General features: G+C 37.0%; 1 protein-coding gene and 1 long non-coding RNA gene across 4 annotated transcripts in view; one reads left to right on the top strand and one right to left on the bottom strand.

Annotated features, from left to right (window-relative positions):
• The window catches only part of LOC144614913 (uncharacterized), a 389666-nt gene extending 383948 nt beyond the window's left edge, over nucleotides 1-5718 (bottom strand). Inside the window, exons 1-3 of one of the 2 annotated variants that reach the window (XR_013553217.2) lie at nucleotides 5624-5718; nucleotides 3867-3961; nucleotides 3201-3317 (exon numbers count right to left, since the gene is read on the bottom strand). This is a non-coding gene — a long non-coding RNA (uncharacterized LOC144614913). The remainder of the gene's footprint in view (nucleotides 1-3200; nucleotides 3318-3866; nucleotides 3962-5623) is intronic. The other variant, XR_013553218.2, reaches the window with a different exon arrangement.
• Nucleotides 5719-5759: 41 nt separating this feature from the next.
• The window catches only part of LYPLAL1 (lysophospholipase like 1), a 37913-nt gene continuing 22055 nt past the window's right edge, over nucleotides 5760-21617 (top strand). The window contains exons 1-2 of one of the 2 annotated variants that reach the window (XM_060644378.3): nucleotides 5760-5910; nucleotides 11368-11467. In XM_060644378.3, coding sequence (XP_060500361.2) covers nucleotides 5817-5910; nucleotides 11368-11467 — 194 coding nt within the window. In that variant the 5' untranslated portion in view covers nucleotides 5760-5816. The other variant, XM_060644379.1, reaches the window with a different exon arrangement.

Consider the following 21617-nt stretch of genomic DNA (forward strand, 5'->3'; position numbering starts at 1 on the left):
GTGTGCACGTGCATTGGTGTCCCTTTCTTTTGAGATGGTCCTTAACTTTAGCTGAATCTTAAAGGACACCATGAACATACCCTTACCATCCTCATCATCACTGAATTAATAGACTTACCATAGAACAACATCCTTTCTTCGTGGGCTGGCTGACTGTAGTGCTCCAATCACACATGCCACATTTTAAGCAACTGGCTTCCCTGCATTATGGCTCTTTGTTTGCCTTGTCCTTTACGACCTAGCTCTTCTTTTCACTCAGTGTCATGTCAGTTTTGTCCGATTCCCACCACAAGATTTCTTGATAATGGGTTTTATTTTTTTCAAAGAATTCTGCTTCCTAAGGGAAGGTGGAAACCAGTCCTAATATTGTGATCCTGGCCCTGGCTTTGTTTCCTCCAAGTCTTGGCCCATCCACCCCTAGCTCTTCCTGGAGACTGCCAATATGGCCAATGACATTATGGCAGGTGTTGGAAGGAGTATAGAATTTCACCCTTTATTCACTCTTTTTTCCTCTAAATATAACTCAATTAAAAGCATAATTTAATTCCAACAAGTAATATTTACAATTCTTTTGTGGGTATTTCAGGAGAATACAAAGATCAATAAAACAGTTCTTGCCCTTAAGAAATTGAAACTTACTAGACCACAGGGTTAGCAGGATAAGTATTCAAACTTAGGTTTCTTACCTCAAATCTACTGCACCTTCCACCACGGAACACTCATAACTTTGTCTACAATCAGTTTAGAATTGTGTGTGGCTTTTCAGGTTTTCAACACAGAATATATGTGTGTGTGTGTGTGTGTGTGTGTGTGTGTGTGTGTGTGTGTGTATCCTTAACATAGTCCACTTTGGAATAAATTGCATTTACTTTTTACATGGAAAGACTGATTTTGTATTATCTGATTATCTTTTTAAAAGATTCTTTTTAACTCTTTTTTTGCCTTTACTGGCCTTTACTAAACAACAAGAAAAAGTAGGAAGGGAGAGTAAGGTTGCTAAGTCAGTCTGTCATACAAGGAAGGAGGAAAATGATAATTGCTGATCTTTCTGATACTACTAAATAGGAGTATGTGCAGTACAATTAAGAGTTTTGAGCCATAATTTTATGAGCAGAATTAAATAGAAGAGGTACATGTATAAAAATAGCAAGTGTTCCATATTTAAACTTTCATGATCCTAGAATCATAGAACTGGTAAGCTTATCAAGCCCTACTCCCTGATTTCACAGTTAGAGAAACACATTAAAGAGATTAAATGGCCTGTTTAATGTCACCTTGTTATTCCTAAAGCTGGAAGAAGAACTCCTTAGTACCATTTCAATATTCTTTTCATTGTATACTGTTACGATTACATATATAGTTCATCTTCTCTTAACTGAATGTATCAGGATATAGATGTTCAGACTGTATTGATGGGGAAATTACTCTTTTTGCTTTACTTCCCTGTCTATGTAATAGATGTATGGAATCCAACAGTCCCCTCAGCAAATGGGAGAGTTTGAAGATTTAACCTTCAGTGCCCTCAGGGAAACAGGATCTGGTTAGGAGTTGCTAATAGTTATTGTTCTGAATTTGAAGAGCTATCAAGGTCTACTGAAGGAGAACAAAGAATGGATTCTAGAGTACACAGGCAATATGAAGATCAATGGAGGGACCCCAAGACTACTATAAGGACTTGGAGAAAGTTGATTAAGAAATATTTCCAGAGAGTAGCTTGGGAATATGAGAACTGGTCAGGGGAGGTGTTCAAAAGGGAGAAAATCCCTTTACTAAATAAGAGTCATATGTCAATGCAAATAACATGTTCCGGTGTCCAGGCGTTTATACTGACCACCCAGCCTATGTTCAAAGGAGGGACTTCCACAGTCCTCACCCTGGGCCTGCACACTGTTTTGGTGGGAATTACTTTGACTGTTAATAGTAAAGCCGAAGTGACAAATACCCATGCTCCAAAACCAAAACTGCATTTAGTCTATATTTGAGTGATTCATGTGTCCACCTTCCCAGTGCTGCCTCAGCCCAGCTCACAATGCCTCAGGTGACCCATCTCTTCTAAAAAGACCCCATCTATGCCGTGCATATCTAGTAGGACTCGTGGGATGAAGTAGGGGGACTCCTCTCACCTGTACCTAAAAGGACTGTATCTAGAATGACAAATGCAAGTTGAAGCTCCCAAGAACTGAGGAGATGGCTATATTAAAGTTTATAAACTCATATAACTATTCCTTTCTAAAGAGTTTAGTTTTACTGTTTTAGAAGATATTTATAAGATACTTAAGTTTTTTCTACTTTTTCTTCCATAAATGGATATAAAGGACCTTACTTGGTTAATTCACAAAATTTAACAAATTATCTACCACTGGGCCATTTCGTTTAACGTGTATGTATTATTTACGTTCATGTATTTCTCTGTCCCTTTAAATAATTCAACAGATAAAAAATGGAGGGGATACAACTTGATGCTCAAGATTGAGGAAAACAAGATGCGTAACTGTGCATTGTCTGCATGACTAATGTGAGCTTAACTGTAATCGTTTGAAAGTATCTAATATATTACTCTCAATGACTAATCTTGCAACCATTTTTTTAAAGCCAACAAGTGTGCCCTAAAGAACTTCTAAGCTCACAGGAGGAGAGCAAACTAAATTCCAACCTTGCCATTTATATCTTTAGATTTCGGAAGATGTTGAAACCCTACAAAAAGGGAGATTATTTTTTGTTTTTATTTCGTTTACTAGATTTTCTTAGTTTAGACACTGAAGTTACCAAAAACAGGGTACATCAAATATAATGGGCAAATAGACTGTCTGAGAGCAAATGAGTAACAACAAAAAATTAAGAGCTACACAAAGAGTAAAAGAATGGCTGAATAAAAATCTTCGAGGGAGAATTTTTCCCCAAGTTCAATAGGGCAAAAGATCCACCATAAAAGAAGCAAACAACCATCCTGAAACTTAATTACATTTCAAAGTAATGCAGTTACATGAAAGGAACAAAACGTTTTTGTTCAATAGTTTGCCTACCAGATGGCATTTCTAAATATAGTAATCTAAAACCTTCTGTTTGTTCTATAAATAAAGATGAAAGGAATAGCAATAATATCTAAGCATTTAAATCACTGGGAATAAAAGAGCACTTTGATTGGGTTTAGAAAAAATCTAGTTTATTCTAACAATGATCCCGAATCTGGGAAGACTCACGTTCTAGGTGAAACTCAGAATCCCAGACTTCCGGTATTGCTCTTCTGTCTGCTCAAAATGGGTTTCATTCACATTAAGGAACAAACCAGGAACTAATACCAGGAGACGTGGGGAAATCTGAAAACATAAGAACTCCTAATCAGTGGGACTCTAAAGGGCTACCGTTCAAATACCAGAAGTATTTTGGGGCCTGTGTGTTGGGGGTGGGGGGGCGGGGGAGGGTTTTTTGTTTTTGAATTAAAATAGCTGGGGTATATCCTGTCTTATTTTTGTGAGCTAATGTGTAAATGTGTAACGGTTAAAGACCTGGACTTTGGAGTCAGGCCTAATACGTGAGCCCAGGCTTTATGGGTAACTGGCAGTATGCTCTTGAGCCGGGTCTTGACTTCTTTGAGCTTCACTGGCAGAAACAGATAGCAATAGTACAGACTTCTATGGGAATTTAGTTATGACAGCACCGGGCACCCTACTAAGTCCCAATGAATTTCGGCTGTTTAGTATCACTGTTAACAATAGTGATATAGCTATATTACATTAGCTATATTAGCTGTATTACTTTAGCAAATAATTACGCTCCTGATTTTCTGCTATCTCGAAGAACACGGTGATGCGCAGCCAGGTTCTCTGGCAGTAACAGAGTTCTAAGAGTAGAACTCGACGCCTCACCTGGCACATCTCCAAGTGGTTTCTCCCAGTGTAACACTGCCCTCTTCTCACTTTGCTCTTCAGAGTTACTGAGACTTCATGTGGGGAAGGCAGGCCTGAAGACAGAGTATTTTTTAAGAATTGGTTATCAGAGGTCCATCCCAGTCTGTCCTTTCTAATGACTTCATTCTCAGTACTCTCAGCTGGCGATCTATAGTCTTGAGTGAAATGACTCGAAGTTCCTTTTGCATCTGGTCAACTAAAAGCATGTAGGACCATTCCCATGGACAGCATTGGTCCAACACTGTGATAGCACAGAGCTTATCTTGGCAACTGGCTCATGATGTTAAGCAACTTAGCCACTTGGGAGTAGGGTGAGTACCATGAACAAATAAAAGGTAAGTTGTAATTGCTTAAATATGATGCCAACTACTATGAATGGAAGGCTGGTGTTTAATGGCACTTAAAGTTCCACTGGGTTGTTTGTTGAATTTTACACGAAGAAAGAGCCACTTGCTGGGTCTACAGACTTCAGTGTTAGAAGATGTCTATGGTTAGGTCTTCAGATAGAAGGTAGTTCCATTTATTTTTAGTATTTTAAAAACTGTGACCGGGTGCCTGGGTGACTCAGTCGGTTGGACGTCCGACTTTGGCTCAGGTCATGATATCATGGCTCGTGGGTTCAAGTCCCTAATGGGGCTCTGTGCTGACAGCCCTGAGCCTGGAGCCTGCTTCGGATTGTATGCCACCCTTGTTCTCTGCCCCTCCCCCACTCATGCTCTGTCTCTTTCTCTCCTTCAAAAATAAACATTAAAAAAAATTTTTTAAATTGTGATAAAATGTACGTAACACACAATGCACCATTTCAACCATTTTTAACGTAGAGCTCAGTGACAGTAAGGACATTCACAATGTTGTGCAACCATCATCATGATTTCCAGAAATTTTTCATCATCACAAACAGAAACTCTACACCCATGAAACAACATATCCCCATTCCCCCTTCCCCTCTGCTTTTGGTAATCCCTCCTCTACTTTCCAGATACCTCATCTAAGTGGAATCACACAATATTTGTCTTTCCGTGTCTGACTTATTTCACGGAGCATACTGTCTTCAAGGTTCATGTATGTTGTAGCACGTATCAGAATTACATTCCTTTTTAAGGCTGAATAACATTCCATCACAGGGATTCCATCTTATGTGTATACATTTCGTTTACCATCCATCCCCTGAAGGACATTTGGGTTGCTTCCGCCTTCTGGCTTTTGTGAATAATGAACACTGGTGCACAAAATACTGGTTTGAGCTCATGCTTCCATTTCTTTTGCATATATACCAGAGTAGAATCACTAGCTCATATGGTAATTGTTTAACTTTTTGAGGAAAAACTAAACTGTTTCCACAGCTGCTGCGCCATTTTTACATTCCCATCAGCAATGCGCCAGGATTTCAATTTCTCCACATCGTCACCAACATATATTTTGTTTTCCGAATAATAACCATCTTAATGGGTGTGAAACGGTACCTCCTTAGATCTGCTGTGTAAACTGTTTTTTAAAACTACAGATTTATTATAGAGCTGTCTTATTTTGCATGTAAAAAGCCACACACATCCTGTTCAAGTCCCAAAGAAGGTGAAGTATGATTGTATCTGTTAAATTTTGAACAGAATAACAGCCTTATTTCTCCAAATAAAAAGGCAATCCTGACTTTCAGGATGGCAGCTAAAAATCCCACAGCAAACAAATATACCCATTAGGCTTAGCGAAGCTGTCACCTTTACAATACCACCCTCAGCAAAACCAAAAACTCTCACGGAAACGGGACCTGCCTCAGATTTGACCCAGAAGCACCACAGCACCAGCCCTACCGCGCAGGCGCGTCTTCGGGCGCGCGCCCTGCGTGCCTACGTGCGCGGGCCCGCGGGGCGGTGGAGGGGCGGGGCCCACGAAACTCCTCGGGCGGCAGCGATGGCGGCTGCGTCGGGTTCAATTCGCGTGCAGCGTTGCATGGTGTCGCCAACTGGGAGGCACAGCGCCTCGCTGATCTTCCTGCACGGCTCAGGTGGATTACAGTTTCACGTCCTAGTTTTCTGCTTGGGAATCGTCCTCCCCTCGGGTCCCCCAGTGTTGCCCTAGGCGCTGGGCCCATTAGGGCTCGGTGGACTCGGAGAGGGCGACCCTCCTCCCTTCGCTAGCCCTGTGGCTGGGGACACACAGGCCTGGTAATCTGTTCCCAGCCTTCCCCACCGTGTGTTTCCTTTTTCTATCTTGTGGTCACTGGCCCACCGCCCTCGCTGATGGCCCCTGTGTCCCGCCCCTCGGCCATCCCTCCATCTACAATATACTCTTCTTTGCAACCCTTGCTACCCTCCCCTACCCCCACCATTGTTCTCCCTCAAGTTTAAACAGAGCAAGTTAGTAAGGTAAGTTCTCTGCTAGAGACAAATAAATTATTTAGTACTTTCCAGGGTCAGCTATTAGTGATTTGGGTTTTCAACCGCATTGGATTGTTTGCCATTGCTTTTCTTTTTCCAGTCTCCCATACTACTGTAGACATTTCAGACAGTTAACTTAATATTTATTAATACTTTCTGTGAGGCACTGCGCCAGGGCTGGAGTGCCTTTCTCCCTTTCCTCACTTTCCTGCTCCCCCTTCTTTCTTTTTCCTCTTTTCCTCTCTTGTCATTAAGCCCCCAAGATACAGCACCGAGTCAGCTCTCAGTCCCAGGGGTAAATCTTCTCCTTGCACTGCCCGCCCTTAGTGACGTGTGCTTAATTCGGTATAGCATTTCTTCCACTCATCTGTAATTACTTATGTCTGTCTTTCTCACTTCACTTTCCCTTCCTCAAGAGTAAGGACCCTTGTTTTAATCTTTGCATCCCTAGTGCTTGGCCCAGAATAAGTTCTTGGGAAATATTTTTTTAAAGAAATGAGATGCAGCCGGTGTCCTCAGGGCGCCTACCTAAAGTTAAAAACAAAAACAATTCAATTAGTTTGAGTCAGCAGTGGACGGGAGATCACAAGATGGTACATGATTTACTGCCAAGAGAATTGTAAGGAAAAAACTGTGGTTAGGCATATTAAGGCATTTGGAAGATGAAGAGCTTGTCAGATTTGACCGAGAACGTGGGCTTTGAGCTGAGACTTTGGTAGGCGTCAAGAGATGGTGATTGGATAGTGAAGGGGATTGGAAAGGTACCGGGTGGAAACCTGGAAATGGGCTGTTGTGGGAAGTATTCTCGTTTTAAGAATGAGTCCCAATAGGCTGAAGTTTGCCCAAGGTCACTTGGCTATTACTGTGAGTGGTCATGGAATTAGGATTCGCACTCAGATCTCTCTGACTTCAGAAGGGGTAACGTGGAAAAACTCTGAGCTAGGATGTATCACTTTGGAAATAGGAAGAAACTGGCCAAACGTGTTGAAAGGGAAATTTGGCTGCTGTGATATATTTAGAAGGTGAGGTGGGGTGTCTAAGATGACACCATTGCTTTCCAATTAAGAGACTGTTACTGGTACTATTTTGGGCTCCAAGGGCGTTCATTTATAAGCATTCAGAAATTCCCCAATACCATAATCTTTTCAGTAAATAAGTTAATTATATTTTATAATAAATAAGTTATAATAAATAAGTTAATATTTTTAGGAAATACTCCTGGACATTTCTTTTTTCCATGGGTCGCTTTGCTTAACGTCTATCCTTACTCTTTTCAATTTCAAATTACCGATGTTTTCATAAATTGTAAATCCAGATTTGTACAATATAAAAGTATATATTATTTTTTTCTTTTGTACTTTGGAACAAAGAATTTATCCAAAGAATTCTGCCAATTATGCAAATGTAATGCAATTCCTATATAGTTAGAGCTCCATTGTAGTAAATAAGACCCTTATTGAAAGTATGATTTTATATTAGACTTTACTATATGTGGTTATGTTACAGGAGATGTTTGGGTTCTGGTTACTCCAAATATGGTCAAACCAATTGTAACAATTTTACCTTGCTCTTAGAATAAAGTGCCAGCTTTTTAAAAAGCAGACCTTGTGAATGGATGAATGGATGTTGCTTTGTGGCATTAAGTTTTGCTTTTTAAGATTGAAGAAGTGAATTTAGAAGCTTTTTTTTTTTTTAATTTTAAAAGTCTGACCTTCTCTAGGATATGCCAACGATAGAAGAATATAGGGGAATGTGAGTAATACATAGCTTAATCTGAGCGTTTCCTACTCCTAAAATACAAAAGTATCTTCTTTCAGGATGATAAACACAAGTAATAGTTTAATTAGCTTTGTTTAGTTTCCCGGCTTAGATTAATTCACTCTGTTGGATGCTCCTTTAATGGTATTCATATTTGTAATTACTTAATTTAAGGTCTGTATTCCACACTGCGCTATAAGGTTCACACAGACCATGCGTGCCTTGCTTTCTCCTCCTGTAGTGTCTGCGAACTGAGTTGGCTCTTAGTAAAGTCACCAGTAACCTGTGTGTTGCTAAATGTAATAAACATTTTTCAGTCATCCTCTTATCTCATTATTTCAACTGTTAGCAGCAGCATTCAGTATTCTTTTTTTTTTTTTTTTTTGAAGAGTAAGGCCAGTACAGGAAGCAGCTATTAATGTTTTTTTAATGTTTATTTAGTTTTGAGAGAGAGAGACAGAGACAGGCAGGGGAAGGGCACAGAGAGAGGGAAAGACAGAATCTGAAGCAGGCTGCAGGCTCCAGGCTCTGAGCTATCAGCTCAGAACCCAGTGTGGGACTCGAACCCACCAATGTGAGATCATGACCTGAGCTGAAGTCTCAGAGGCTTAACTGACTGAGCCATCCCCATCAGCATCCGGTGTTCTTGAAGCACTTTCTTGATTCTTTTTACCTGTTTGCTCCTTTTGGTGTATTTTGCATTCTCTTCTATCCATTAATTTTGGGGTTCCTCAGAATTTGGTCCTATTTTTTTTTTCATTTTGTTTTTTTTCTCCCCAGCTAATGTGCATATATGCCCAAGGATTCTGTTTTTTCCTCTGTATGGTGATATACATGTGTGTCTCTAAGTTTCCTTTGAGCTCTGGACATGTTTTTCCAGTGGCCTAATAATCACTCATTCATTAACCCATTCATTCAAGAAATATCTGTTATATGGCCACTGTGCAAGGCACTGTTCTAGGCTCCAGGCATATAGTAATGAACGAAACAAACAAAATTCCCTTCTGTCGTGGAACTTACATTCTAGTGGAGGAAATATTATAGAGTGAGTGGATAGTAGTAAATTCTAAGGGCAAGGAAGATGGCAGGTATAGGGGGTGATAATTTTAGATAAGGTGGTCAGAGTAGGTCTCACTACAGTGGTGACACTTCAGAAGTTAGACTTGAGTGAGGCAATCGTGTGGGTTTTGGGCTAGACTGTTGCAGACAGGGAAAAGCCAGGAGAGAGGGTCTGAGGTAGGTTCTCCGACATGGAACGGCAGTCAGGCGTGTTTGCCTGGAGTGAGAGGAGTAGGCCAGGATATCCAAAAGGGTGCTGGCACAGGTGGTGTGGGGCAGGGGTTGGCAAACTTTCTGTAAAGGCTCAGATAGCAACCATTGTAGCTTTTGTGGGCCATATAATGGCTTCTTTTCTGCTTCCCTCTTCTCCTTTCTTTTCCTTCATTTTTTTTTAAATGATTCTTAAAAAAATGTAAAAATTGGGGGAGCCTAGGTGGCTCAGCTGGTTATGTGTCCAACTCTTGCTTTCGGCCCAGGTCATGATCTCATGGTTCCTGAGATCGAGCCTTGTGTCAGGCTCTGCCCTGACAGCGTGGAACCTGCTTGGGATTCTGTCTCTCTCCCTCTGCCCCTCTCTTGCTTGTTCTGTCTCTTTCTCGCTCTCTCAAAATAAATAAAATAAACTTTAAAAACTGTTAAAGTCGTTCTTATGGTTTTTGTCTTCCAGCTGGCTGTAGTTTGCTCAACCCCAGGTAGAGGACTTGTATGCATTCTGAAGAGTACCTCACACTCAGCGAGTATAAACCTGCTGATTCATGCATTTCCTATCTCAGTGTGTGTAGTTCCATTGCTCACTCAGTTATCCTGGCCAAAAACCCCACCATCGTCCTTGAAACCTTCCACCATTGACCCCTCATGAGTAACCTATCGTCAATGTCTGTTAATTTCATCTCCTAAGTATCTCTGTACATTTCATTGCTAGAACCCTAACTTAAGCATCGGTCACCTGAGCAGTAGCCTCCTTATTGATCTCCTCACGCCCACTTTTGTCCCTCCCTTCACACAGCTGCCAGAGTGCCCCTTAAAAGAGTGCCACCTTTCTGCCAAAAAGCAGCTAGCTCTGGGCTCTGAGGATTTCTCTAGCCTCATCTTGCACTCCCTGCTCTTTCTCTCAATTCTTCGACGTCATCCTGCTCCTTCCAATGAAGGATCTTCGCATTCGCCATATCTTGTCCGAGATGCTCTTTCCTTGTGCCCTTCCCTTTTCACCAGCCCGCGGACCTTAAAACTTTGTGTCGGCTTGTGTCAGTTGTGCGCTAGGCCTTATGTGAACAAATAACTCAGGGGATAAAGTGCAAAGTGACCTTTGCTCTGCAGAGCTTACATTTGGGTAATGTTATCCCCGCACTCCTTCCTTGAGGCAGTTCTGAATACCATAAACCCTGGCAGCACCAAGGGTCTCGTCCTTACAGTGGTTACATTTGCCTTTAATGTTTACGTATGGTTACTCGGCTACTGTCTGCCCCTCACAATAAACTGTATACTCAGTGAGAGCAGGGACTCTTTTCTTCCTCATCTTGCCCTCACTGCCTGACACATTGATGTGCATTCATAGATATATTTTGAATTGATGTCTTAATGAACTGATTTAAAAGAAATTAAAAGTTGTCACCTTTAAAATTTCCTCTTCAGGACTACAGAAGATGGACCTATATTTTCTTCCATTTTTTTTTAATAGAAATATCCATACCTTAATTCTTGCATGGATTTTGGTTACTTTTCAGCCTTCGGGTGTATAATCATTATTTTACATCATGTAAACAGGTTATCGAAATTAAACTTAGATTTCTTCAAGTTTACAAAAGTATGCTAACTATCCCTTTGATAGATTTTATTGCTTTAACCAAGAAAAGTGTTTTAGGTTGTTCCAAGTACAAAAGTTTATATACACTTTAAAAAGTTACTCTTTTTAAGGGTGAGATAAAAAATGGCAGTGTTTAAAATCAGATAAAGAATTTTTTTTTAGAAAAAATAATTTACTTCATGTATTTGTTGCTGTTGTACCCTTAAACAAAGGAGAAACTTAAAACTCATAAAGTGATCAGTGCTGAAGTTACGAGTAAAGTAATCTAAATTATTTTTGGCTGTTTATACCTGACCAGTTAATTCATGTTGATAAATTGGTTTCTGTGCAGTTATTTTTATTTATGGAAATTTTTTTTTATTCCCTGTTCCAGCCTCTGTGTGATATGAGAGTTATAGACTGCTTTTAAATACACTGTGTTGTCAGAATGTTTTATCTTAACCTAGATTTTGTGATCCATCAGGTGATTCTGGACAAGGATTGAGAACATGGATGAAGCAGGTTTTAAATCAAGATTTAACATTCCAGCACATAAAAATTATTTATCCAACAGCTCCTCCCAGGTATGCAGTAATTTATCTCACTGCCCAGTATAACTGTAGCATAAAATGTATATAAATAGATGTACCAGCTGAATGTTCTTTAAACTTAATCGTGTATCTGAATTGGGGTACTTTTTTTCCAGAACTTTTCATTTTTTCAGTTTTATGATTCAGCCAAGTTTTGCTAGATGAATAACTTATTGCCTTTTTGTAAAGCATTCCCTGAAGCTTTTAACTTAAACTTTGTCCTAAAGAATAGTCTGCTGAACTCAGCTTCCTCTAACCCTGCAGATTGCTGTCTTTCAGATTCTCTTTTTCCCCCAAAAAAGAAACTCCAAAAGAAACTTTTTTTTTTTTACTCCAAAAGAAACTCCAAGAAGCATAAACTTTCTAATAATTTAGTTATGCCACAATTGATAAACTCTGGAAAAAGGTTTTGTGGCATTGTTTCTACACTTAAAAAATTTTGGAAATAATATTAAGCTTTTTGAATCAGTAAACCAGAATAGGAATGTGGAATTGGCTACTTACTAAATAGATTATGCAACCTATAGATGTGTTTAACAAAATGCAGAGTCATGAGATTGATATAGTTTTGAAGTCAAACCGCTTTTTATAATTATTAAATTAGCATCTCCATAAGCTTTTATCCTGAGCACATGCTTTAAACTGGGGTTTCCAAATACTTTTTTGGGTAAGCAAAATAATGTGCTGAGCTGTACAATCCACTAATTTCTCATTATCTGTTCTTGGTTTATTCTTATTAATGACACTGTGTGCTTATGCAAATGTGATTTTTATTTTTCTATTAACTTAATATTAATGAGAATCAGAACCAGAAGTTCAAGGACCCTTTTGAATGCAATTAAGGTTTTACTTACCTTAGTTGATAGAATTGAAAATGGTAGAACAAAATAATGATAATTTTGTCATAAAATTTAAGAGTCAAAAAAAGTTATTTTAATATAATTTTAGGAGAGTTTAGTAGTTTGGTAGGGCAAATGAAAGACCTAATGACCAGGGCGCCTGGGTGGCTCAGTTGTTTGAGCATCCTACTCTTGATTTCAGCTCAGGTCATGATCTCACATTTGTGAGATCAAGCCCCGCATCGGGCTCTGAACTGACAGCACAAAGTGTGCTTGGGATTCTCTCTCTCTCCCTCACTCTCCCTCAAAATGAATAAACATTAAAAAAAAAAAAAAAGAAGAAGACCTAATGACCAAGAGGTTATTTTTGTGCTGTAAGTTGAATGTTTTTGAAATGTCAGAAGAGCTTTGTTATTTGCTATTGGTTTGTAGTGAAGTTGGGAAGAAGAAAGACAATGGTATTCCTACAGAGACAGAAAAGATAAGTTCATTTCAGCCTAAATATAAGCATAATTAATAAAATTGAATGGAAGATCATTGGAAACAGATTCTAGAGTCAGTACTTTTCAGTTTATGAATTTACATCATCACCAGTTTTGATATATGTTTACAGATAAGTGTATCTCAGACTTTAGGCTGGAGATAGTTCTAAGAATACAACAATCTAAGTATTGTTTGTGGGTGCTGTTGTGTTTAAGTAAAATCTAAAATCACTGAAATATTTCACTGAATTCATAATAACTTTTTGGTATTATATATCTTAATAGTCAGTACATATTTGGACAGATCATCAAACATTTTAGACCATGCTAACCATGAAATGTAATAGGAGTTACAAATGTAAATTTAAATTTTCTTGATACCACATTAAGAAAAGAAAAAAAGAAATAAGTAAATTAATTTTAATAACATATTTTAGTCAACCCATTATATCCAGAATATTATCATTTCAACACATAATGTATATAAAATTATTAAAGTGATAATTTGCATTATTTTATTCATTCTAAATCTTTCAAATCTGGTGTGTATTTTACATGTGTAACACATCTCAATTTGAATACTGATAAATTTACATTAAATAATTGACTCAAAGAAAACAAAAACACTAATTTGAGAAGATATATGTGCTTCTATGTTTATTATTGCAACATTATTTACAATAGTCAAGATATGGAAACAACCCAAGTGCCATCAATAGATCAGTGGATAAAGATGTGGTGTGTATGTGTGTGTACACACACACACACACACACACACACACACACACACAACCAGGAATATTACTCAGCCATAAAAAAGAATGAAATCATGCCATTTGCAACAACGTGGATGGACCTAGAGGGTATTATGCTAAGTGAAATAAGTCAGAGAAAGACAAATACCATATGATTTCACTTACATGTAGAATATAAAAAACAAACGGGGTGCCTGGGTGGCCCAGTCAGTTGACTGATATCAGCACAGATTGTAACGATCTCATGGTCGTGGGATTGAGCCCAGTGTTGGGATTTGTGCTGAACATGGAACCTGGTTGGGATTCTCTCCCCCTGTCCCTCCCCCACAATATGTCCCACGTTTCTGCACACATGCTTTCTTTCTCTCTCTCTCTCTCAAAATAAATAAATAAACATTAAAAAAAAAAGAACAAAGAAACCAAAAAACAGACTCTTAAATACAGAGGGGAGGTGGGTGGAGGGTCTGTGCCATAGATAAATGGGATTAAAAGGTACTAGTTTCCAGTTATAAAATAAATAAGTCACAGAGATGAAAAGTACAACATAGGGAATATAGCCAATAATGTAATAACATTTAATGACAGATGGTGACCGCACTTACCATGAGTAATGTATAGAATTGTTGAATCATGTTGCGTTCCTGAAATGGATATAACACTGTATGTTAGTTATACTTAAATAAAACATTATATTAAATAAACGTAAAAGTTCAGTAACTGGTTACACTAGCTACATTTTTAAATGCTCTTTAGGTATATGTGTCTAGGAGCTACCATTTTGGACAATGTAATTTTAGACTTTCAAAAGGAGTTCCCATACGTTTATAGTATGCTGGGGGCAACTGTTCTAGATCAATTCATCGTTTTTACCTAAATTTCTCATGACTGACAGTTCTTGAACTTGTAAGATTTCTTTTTTTTTAATGATGAGGTGATTTAAATTATTCATTCTCAAGCAAGGATGACTGTCCCTCAGAGAACATTTGCGATGCTGGGAGACGTTTTTTGGTGGTCACAGCTGGCAGGAGGAGCAGCATAGGAGGCTACTGGCATCTCCTGGGTAGAGGCCAGGGTTACTGCTATACACCCTCTACTGCGTGCGACAGCCCCCATGACAGTGCATTAGCCAGCCCCAAATGTCAGGGGTGCCTAGGTTGAGAAACCCTGCTTTAAATTACACCTCTGTCCCACTTAGACTAGATGGTTAGTATCCTGGTTCTCTGTTAGGAAAAAAAATAATGTTGCAGTGTGATCAGCTGTTGATATTTTAGGAAAACAAACATCTGAGGTACTTAAAGTATGAATGGCATCATTGTCTTTGAATCAATACAAAAAGAAGTTGAGATTGTACCTAAGAACAGGTCTTTATGTACTAGGCTTTCTTTATTTTTAGATTTAATTACTCAAGGTCAGAAACATTAAATACAAAATTCCACTTTTCTTCAAAATTTACCCTTGATTGATAGCATGGAATTGTGAAGTTTTGCTTCCTTGTTTTCACTAGTTCTAGGATTCCTAAGATGAAAAAATAAAAACCTCACAATTAAATACAATTTGCAATTTCCTATTAAGGAATTAAGGAGCTTTTCAAACAATTTTCAGAAAGAATATATATGTCTGCATTGTGGAGTATTACATTTCAGACCCCTATTCATGATTAGAGGTATCAAGTTAAACAGTGAAGTGAGACATATATAATTAAGGATAGTAATGCCATTTAATTTGCTATCAATTTAAAAATCATGTAAGTTTGTAAAATATGTTTATTGCTTTCAATCATGAATACCAGCACTCTGAACCAACCTAGCGAAGTTATTTTGTTTAAATATTTGGCAAGTTGTACATTCTGTAGCTCTGCTGTATTTCATTGGTCCTTTTCCATATTGGAAATCCAATGTCACATGATCAAGGACTACCAATGGCTCCAAACCTTTTGACTTTGTGATCTTCTGAATGTTGGAAGGGCTCTTATAACAAGCAAGTATTAAGAAGCAAGAACTGGTTCAATATTTTATCATATTAGAAAATCTGTTTCAACATTACTGTGAAATCATTTTTCTTTTAGTCTGTGATAGTGCAGATATCAGCAAGTTTTAATTCTAGTTGTCTCAGAAACCCAGAGCAATTAGAAACTTTATTCGTTTTAATAAATTTTATTTTTAATTTTAAAGCATGAGCCACATCTCTGTTGACTGAGGATTTTGCAATCTGAGTTCATCTTACATCTTATTGCAGTTTTGGTTGGTGCCATTTTCCTTCTGTTTTAATGTATTTCAAGATTATTTTTACTTAAGTACATAGGTATTAAAGGCATTGTATTGAGGTAGTTAAGACATCAGATAGTGTTTACAATTCAGTAATATTTTATTATCTTGTATTGGAATTGGTGATGATGCTTTCTTAGTTTCATGGTGAATTAAAATGTCATACATTTTAAGGGTTTTCATACTTTTAGGCTTACTCTTCTGTCACACGAATTATCATTTCTTAGTTTTTTCCCATGAAATTATATTTGGTAGTTATGTATTCTCTCCTATTCACAATCTGGCCTCTTTTTGGTATCCCTTTTCCACACTGTTCAGAATGTCCAGCCATAATGCCCTCAGATATTAGGACTATTAGTGGTGATTGTGTATAAATATAGTTAATAAAAATTTGTCCTAGAGGAACATTTTGGCCTTAAAGCCAATTCCTTTTTGTTTAGGGGATTAATTCTCCTAAATTGTATTCTAAGAATAGACAGTTTGCATCATTACCAGCAGTGTATCAGGATACCCATTTCAACTAACACTTGCAAGCATTCATTTATTTTAAAAACAGATTCTAATTTTATTACTGAGAGTCTCTAACGGTTAACAGCTATCCAATAAACAGTGCTTTCAATATCACTAATTCAGCTTAGCTGTTTACTCACCTAATGTGTTTAGATAAGAAGAGAGCTATGTGATTTTTTTTCCCTTGTACACTTAAAATTCTTTTTTTTTTCTCTTTATTTTTTTAAGTTTATTTATTTTGAGAGAGAGAGAAAGAGAGAGAGAGCAAGCACGAGCGAGGTGGAGCAGAGAGGAAGAGAGAGAATCCCAAGCAGGCTCTGTGCTGTCAGTGCAGAGCCCAGTGCAAGGCTGGATCTCATGAACCACAAGGTCATGACCTGAGCTGAAATCAAGAATCAGAGGCTCCATCAACTGAGCCACCCAGGTGCCCCCCAACTCAGAATTCTTTAAATATTTTTTCTTGATCACAAAATTGTTGTCTTTACAATGATATCTACTTTATAATTTAACAGCCTCTTAAAAGGTAACAAACTAAAAAGAAAAACATAGAGAAGTATCAAAACAGGAACAGAGTACTAATCTGTCAATTGATTCTGAGGTTCATTAATGGATATAAGCTTTGGAAATATATGTATAGTCACATTTATGTGTTATTCATTTTTTGTGCCATTTATATTTAAATGCATTACATATAAATAAAAGTAAAGGTTATGTTACATTGAGTGACAAAAACAGTAATAAGTAAACAATAAATCTGCTTGTTATTCCTTCTGATTACTTTGAATTAACATTCTGATATGTGCTATATACAATGTGGAATCTTTGAGAAACCAATACTTCGGTTAAGGAGGAAAAGTGAAGACTTTTAGAAATATGTCATCTAGTGGTGCCTGGGTGGCTCAGTCGGTTAAGCATCTGACTTTGGCTCAGGTCATGATCTCGTGGTTCATGAGTTCGAGCCCCACATCGGGCACTGTGCTGACAGCTCACGGAGCCTAGAGCCTGCTTCGGAATCTGTGACTCCCCCTCTCTCTTTGTCCCCTCCCCATCTCATGCTCTGTCTCTCAAAAAGTAAATAAACGTTAACAAAATTTAAAAAAAATATATGTCATCTAATTCCTATTTAAAGTAAAATTGTTAAGGCTGTCAATGAAGAATTCATCAGTTCTGGGTCTTAATTTTCACAGGTCTAAAATGAACAGATTGGATTAGACTCTAAAATCCCTTACAGTCATTAACTTTTTGAATTTTAGTTCCCTTCAGATTTTATGCAGTGTAGATAAGAACCAGTAATGTAATACTCAGATTTTTTGCTGCAGTGTTAGACCAGTAGGTCAGAGAACTATCCAAAATAAGTAGCCTATTAAGGATAGATGGAATTACTGTGGTACAGTAGTTAAGAATCTGATCTCTGGATTAGGCAGACCTATGTTTGAATCTAGATTTCTCTATTTAATGCTCTAAGATCTTGAGCAAGGTATTTCACTTCTCTAATGGTGTCCCAATTTCCTGAAGTGCAAAATGGAGGTCATAATTGTATCTACCTCAAGGAGTCATTGTGAGAATATATAATGTTATTGAATATGTATATAAATTTCTCAACATGATGTCTGACATAAAATAAGCACTCAATAAATGTTATTAATAGTAGTCTATGATATCCTTGTGGCAGGATGTAGAAATATTATCCAAAGAATTAATTACTGATAGTCCTTGAAGAAATTTTCCAGACGTATGTTTCTGGGTTATATTTTCAAGGACTATTTGAGTTAGTTTTATTTTCATACACGTGAGTTTTATTTTCATACTGTTCAAATTTCCAGGTGATGTAAAGCTGAGAAAAATAATGAATATAGTGAATAACAAAGTAGAGATCTGAAATGATCTGATAGTCTAGAATAGAGTCAGCAAACTACAGCCTGTGGGTTAAATATGGCCAACCCCCTATTTTTATAAATAAAGTTTTATTGGGATACAGCCACACTCTCATTAACACGTTGTCGCTGGTTACTTTTGTACTATAAAGCAGAGTACAGTAGTTGCCAAAGAGACTATATGATCCACAGAGCCTAAGGTATTTACTCTATGGCTTTTACAGGAAAAGTTTGCTGACCCCTGATCTAAAGGAATAGCTTTCAGAATTTTTTATTTTTTTTAATTAAAAAAATTGTTTAATGTTTATTCTTGAGAGAGACAGAGCATGAGCAGGGAGGCGCAGAGAGAGGGGGAGACACAGAATCTGAAGCAGGCTTCAGGCTCTGTCAGCACAGAGCCTGATGCGGGGCTTGAACCCATGAACCGGGAGATCATGACCTAAGCTGAAGTCAAGACACTCAACTGACTGAGCCATCCAGGCACCCCTCAGAATTTTTAAACCCCAACTCACAATAGGTTATATATTTGACTTGATCCTGTACCTACATTTCAGCAATTAAAGTCTTACAGATGCTAGAGTGTGGAGTTGCCAGAATTATTTACCAAATATAGAAACAATATCTGGGACATACTTATACTGAAAAAGTATTTATTGTTTATCTGAAATTAAAATTTAATTGGTGTCCTGTATTTTATCTGCAACTCCATCTGGTTGTTACCCCCGGAGAGTTTGATTTAATTGGTTTGGGATGTGGCCAAAGCAGAAAGATTTTTAAAAGCTTCATTTCTGATTCTCGTATGCAGCCAAAGGTGAGATCCACTGGTCTAGCAATCATAAAAGTCTGAACAAGGTCACTGTGGGGGAAATGTAACACAAGCAGTCAATTCAAGAGAAATTCACAGAGCAGAGACTGGGAAATATTGAAAATTAGGGGAAGGGAGAAGGTGGTGATGTGAAGGTAGAGAATCTATGAGAAAATTGTAGAGATTGAACATGTAAATGTGTTTTGTTTGGGGCATTTTAAATTTAGCATACTAGCCTGCTGTTCATGAGTTAGCACCCATTTAGAAGGATTTTTTTTAAACTCTACAGTTAAATTGAAAATTGGAAGTCTAAACTGGAAGGCAGTTGTTTTTAAAATACATTGTTCATGATAAGAATCATCTGGGCAGTTATTAAAATGTGGATTTGTAGGTTATGACCTTTTAGATTCGGATTGAGTAGGTAGGAGATAGAGATCGTAATTTGCATTTTAAAGAGCACTACTTTTGATGAGGTAGATTTAAAGTGTGTACCAGCCATCTGTACTCAAGTGTACTATCATATTTGTGGGGAAAAGAAAGATTATAGAATCTTCCTCCCCACTTCTGAAGACTGAAGCAAATTTTTGGGTGTGACCTGATTCTCTGTAGTTTTTCTGCATCAGAATTTGAAAGCTATTACTTTGGAAAATGTAGGTTAAATTGAAATGGATTTTTAAAAACAGTTTTGCAGGACATAACTTTTTAAAATATCTTTCTTACTTACGTGCCTGAGATTATTTGAGATACTAATTTTTTTTAAGTTTTGAAAAAATCACTAATTGAAAGAAAGTAAAAGGAGGGGAGAAGACAGCTGAATACACAATAAACGTTGGGAAGGTTACATACTATATTATTATTAAATAAAGTATACTTCAAGACATTATCAGTTATAAAAATGAACATTTATAAGCGAAAAGTAGCTATTAAGGAGGAAGACAATAATCCTGCATGGGCATGTACTTAATAATATTGTTTATAACTGACAGAACTAAAGGAAGAAGTAGATTAATCTACAATCTTGGTTGCAGATTTTAATACCCATTCTTCAGGATCTAATAACAACTTAGAAAAATAATGGCTAAGTGGATATAAAATTTAATTAGTACTATAACCACCTTGAACATTGACATTATAGAACTCCACAAAAATGCTCGTAGGATAGTCACCAAGAGATTATATGGAAGACCATAATATAAGTACCAATAAGTATCAAAAGACTGAAATTGTACAGAATATTTTCTGTGACAGGAATGGGATGGAATTAGAAATCAGCAGCAATAAGATAACTATAATACCCCAAAACATTTGAATATTAACAAAATTGCTAAATATGAAATGAAATAAAGGATATCAATATAAATTCTGAAGGCAATGAAAGGAATTATCCTGAATAACTTTATGGCAGTAAAGTTGAACAATTAGAGAAAAGATACAAGTTCCATGAAAAACACAAATGATCAAAACTGAAACAAAAAGTCTGAATACTCTCATAAAAAAAAATTGAATTCATTATTAGAACCTTCACACAAGAAAACTTCAGGTCCAGATAATTCCACTAATAAATTTTATTGAACAATTGAAGGAAAAATAACACAAACTCAGGAAATGGGAACATTTTGTAACACATATTAAAAGACCATTATAGCTCTGATAACAAAACTTTACAAATATGTTAAAGAAAAGAAAACTACAAATCAATATCCCTCATGAACATAGAGGATTCCTTAATTTAACTTAAAATAACACTAGCAAATCAAATTCAGCTACGTATAAAATGGATAATACATTATGACCAGGTGGGGTTTATCCCAGGAACATTTGAAAATCCATCAGTGTAATCACTGTGTTAACAAAATGAAAGATTAAAAAACTGTGTTTATCTTAAAGGATACAGAAAAAACATGTAACCAATTCATAAAGAAAACCCTTAGCTAATTAGGCAAAGAATGAAATTTCCTCAACATAATAAAAGGTGCATAGAAAAACTCTTGCAACAAACATCATACTTAATGATGAAATACTGAATCCTTCCCCTCTAAGATTACACAGGAAGGAGGTCCTTGATTCTGTTCAACATTGTATGGGTGTTCAAACATGTACAATAAGGCCAGACAATGAAATAAAAAGAATAAAGGTTGAGAGAGAAAAGTAACACTGCCTTTATTCTCAGATAATATGGCTGTTTACACAAACATCACAAAGAATCTAGGTAACTACTAGAAATAAGTGAATTTGAGAAGACAGTAGGATGCAAAAGCAAGATACTAAGATAAACTGTATTTTTATGTACTCACAACAAACAATATTATAATATGTATTTTTTTACCTTTTTATTACTTTTAACCAATCCGTATTTAAAGTGGGTTTCCCACAGACATCATGTTTTTGAGCTTTGTTTTTTCTCTCTAACCAATGTGATAGTTTCTGTCTTTTAAGCGATTTGTTTAGACCATTTACATTTAATGTAATGATAATGTTTGAATTTAAGTCTATAGCTTTTGTTCCTCTTTTCCCCTGTGCTATCTTCTTTATAGATAATTTGAATTATTTTAATATTCCATTTTATTTATCTATTTTTATTTTTCCTGATTGCTCTAGGGATTGCAAAATACATA

Source organism: Panthera onca, chromosome F1 (assembly GCF_046562875.1).
Source record: "Panthera onca isolate mPanOnc1 chromosome F1, mPanOnc1 haplotype 2, whole genome shotgun sequence".
Lineage (NCBI taxonomy): Eukaryota > Metazoa > Chordata > Mammalia > Carnivora > Felidae > Panthera > Panthera onca.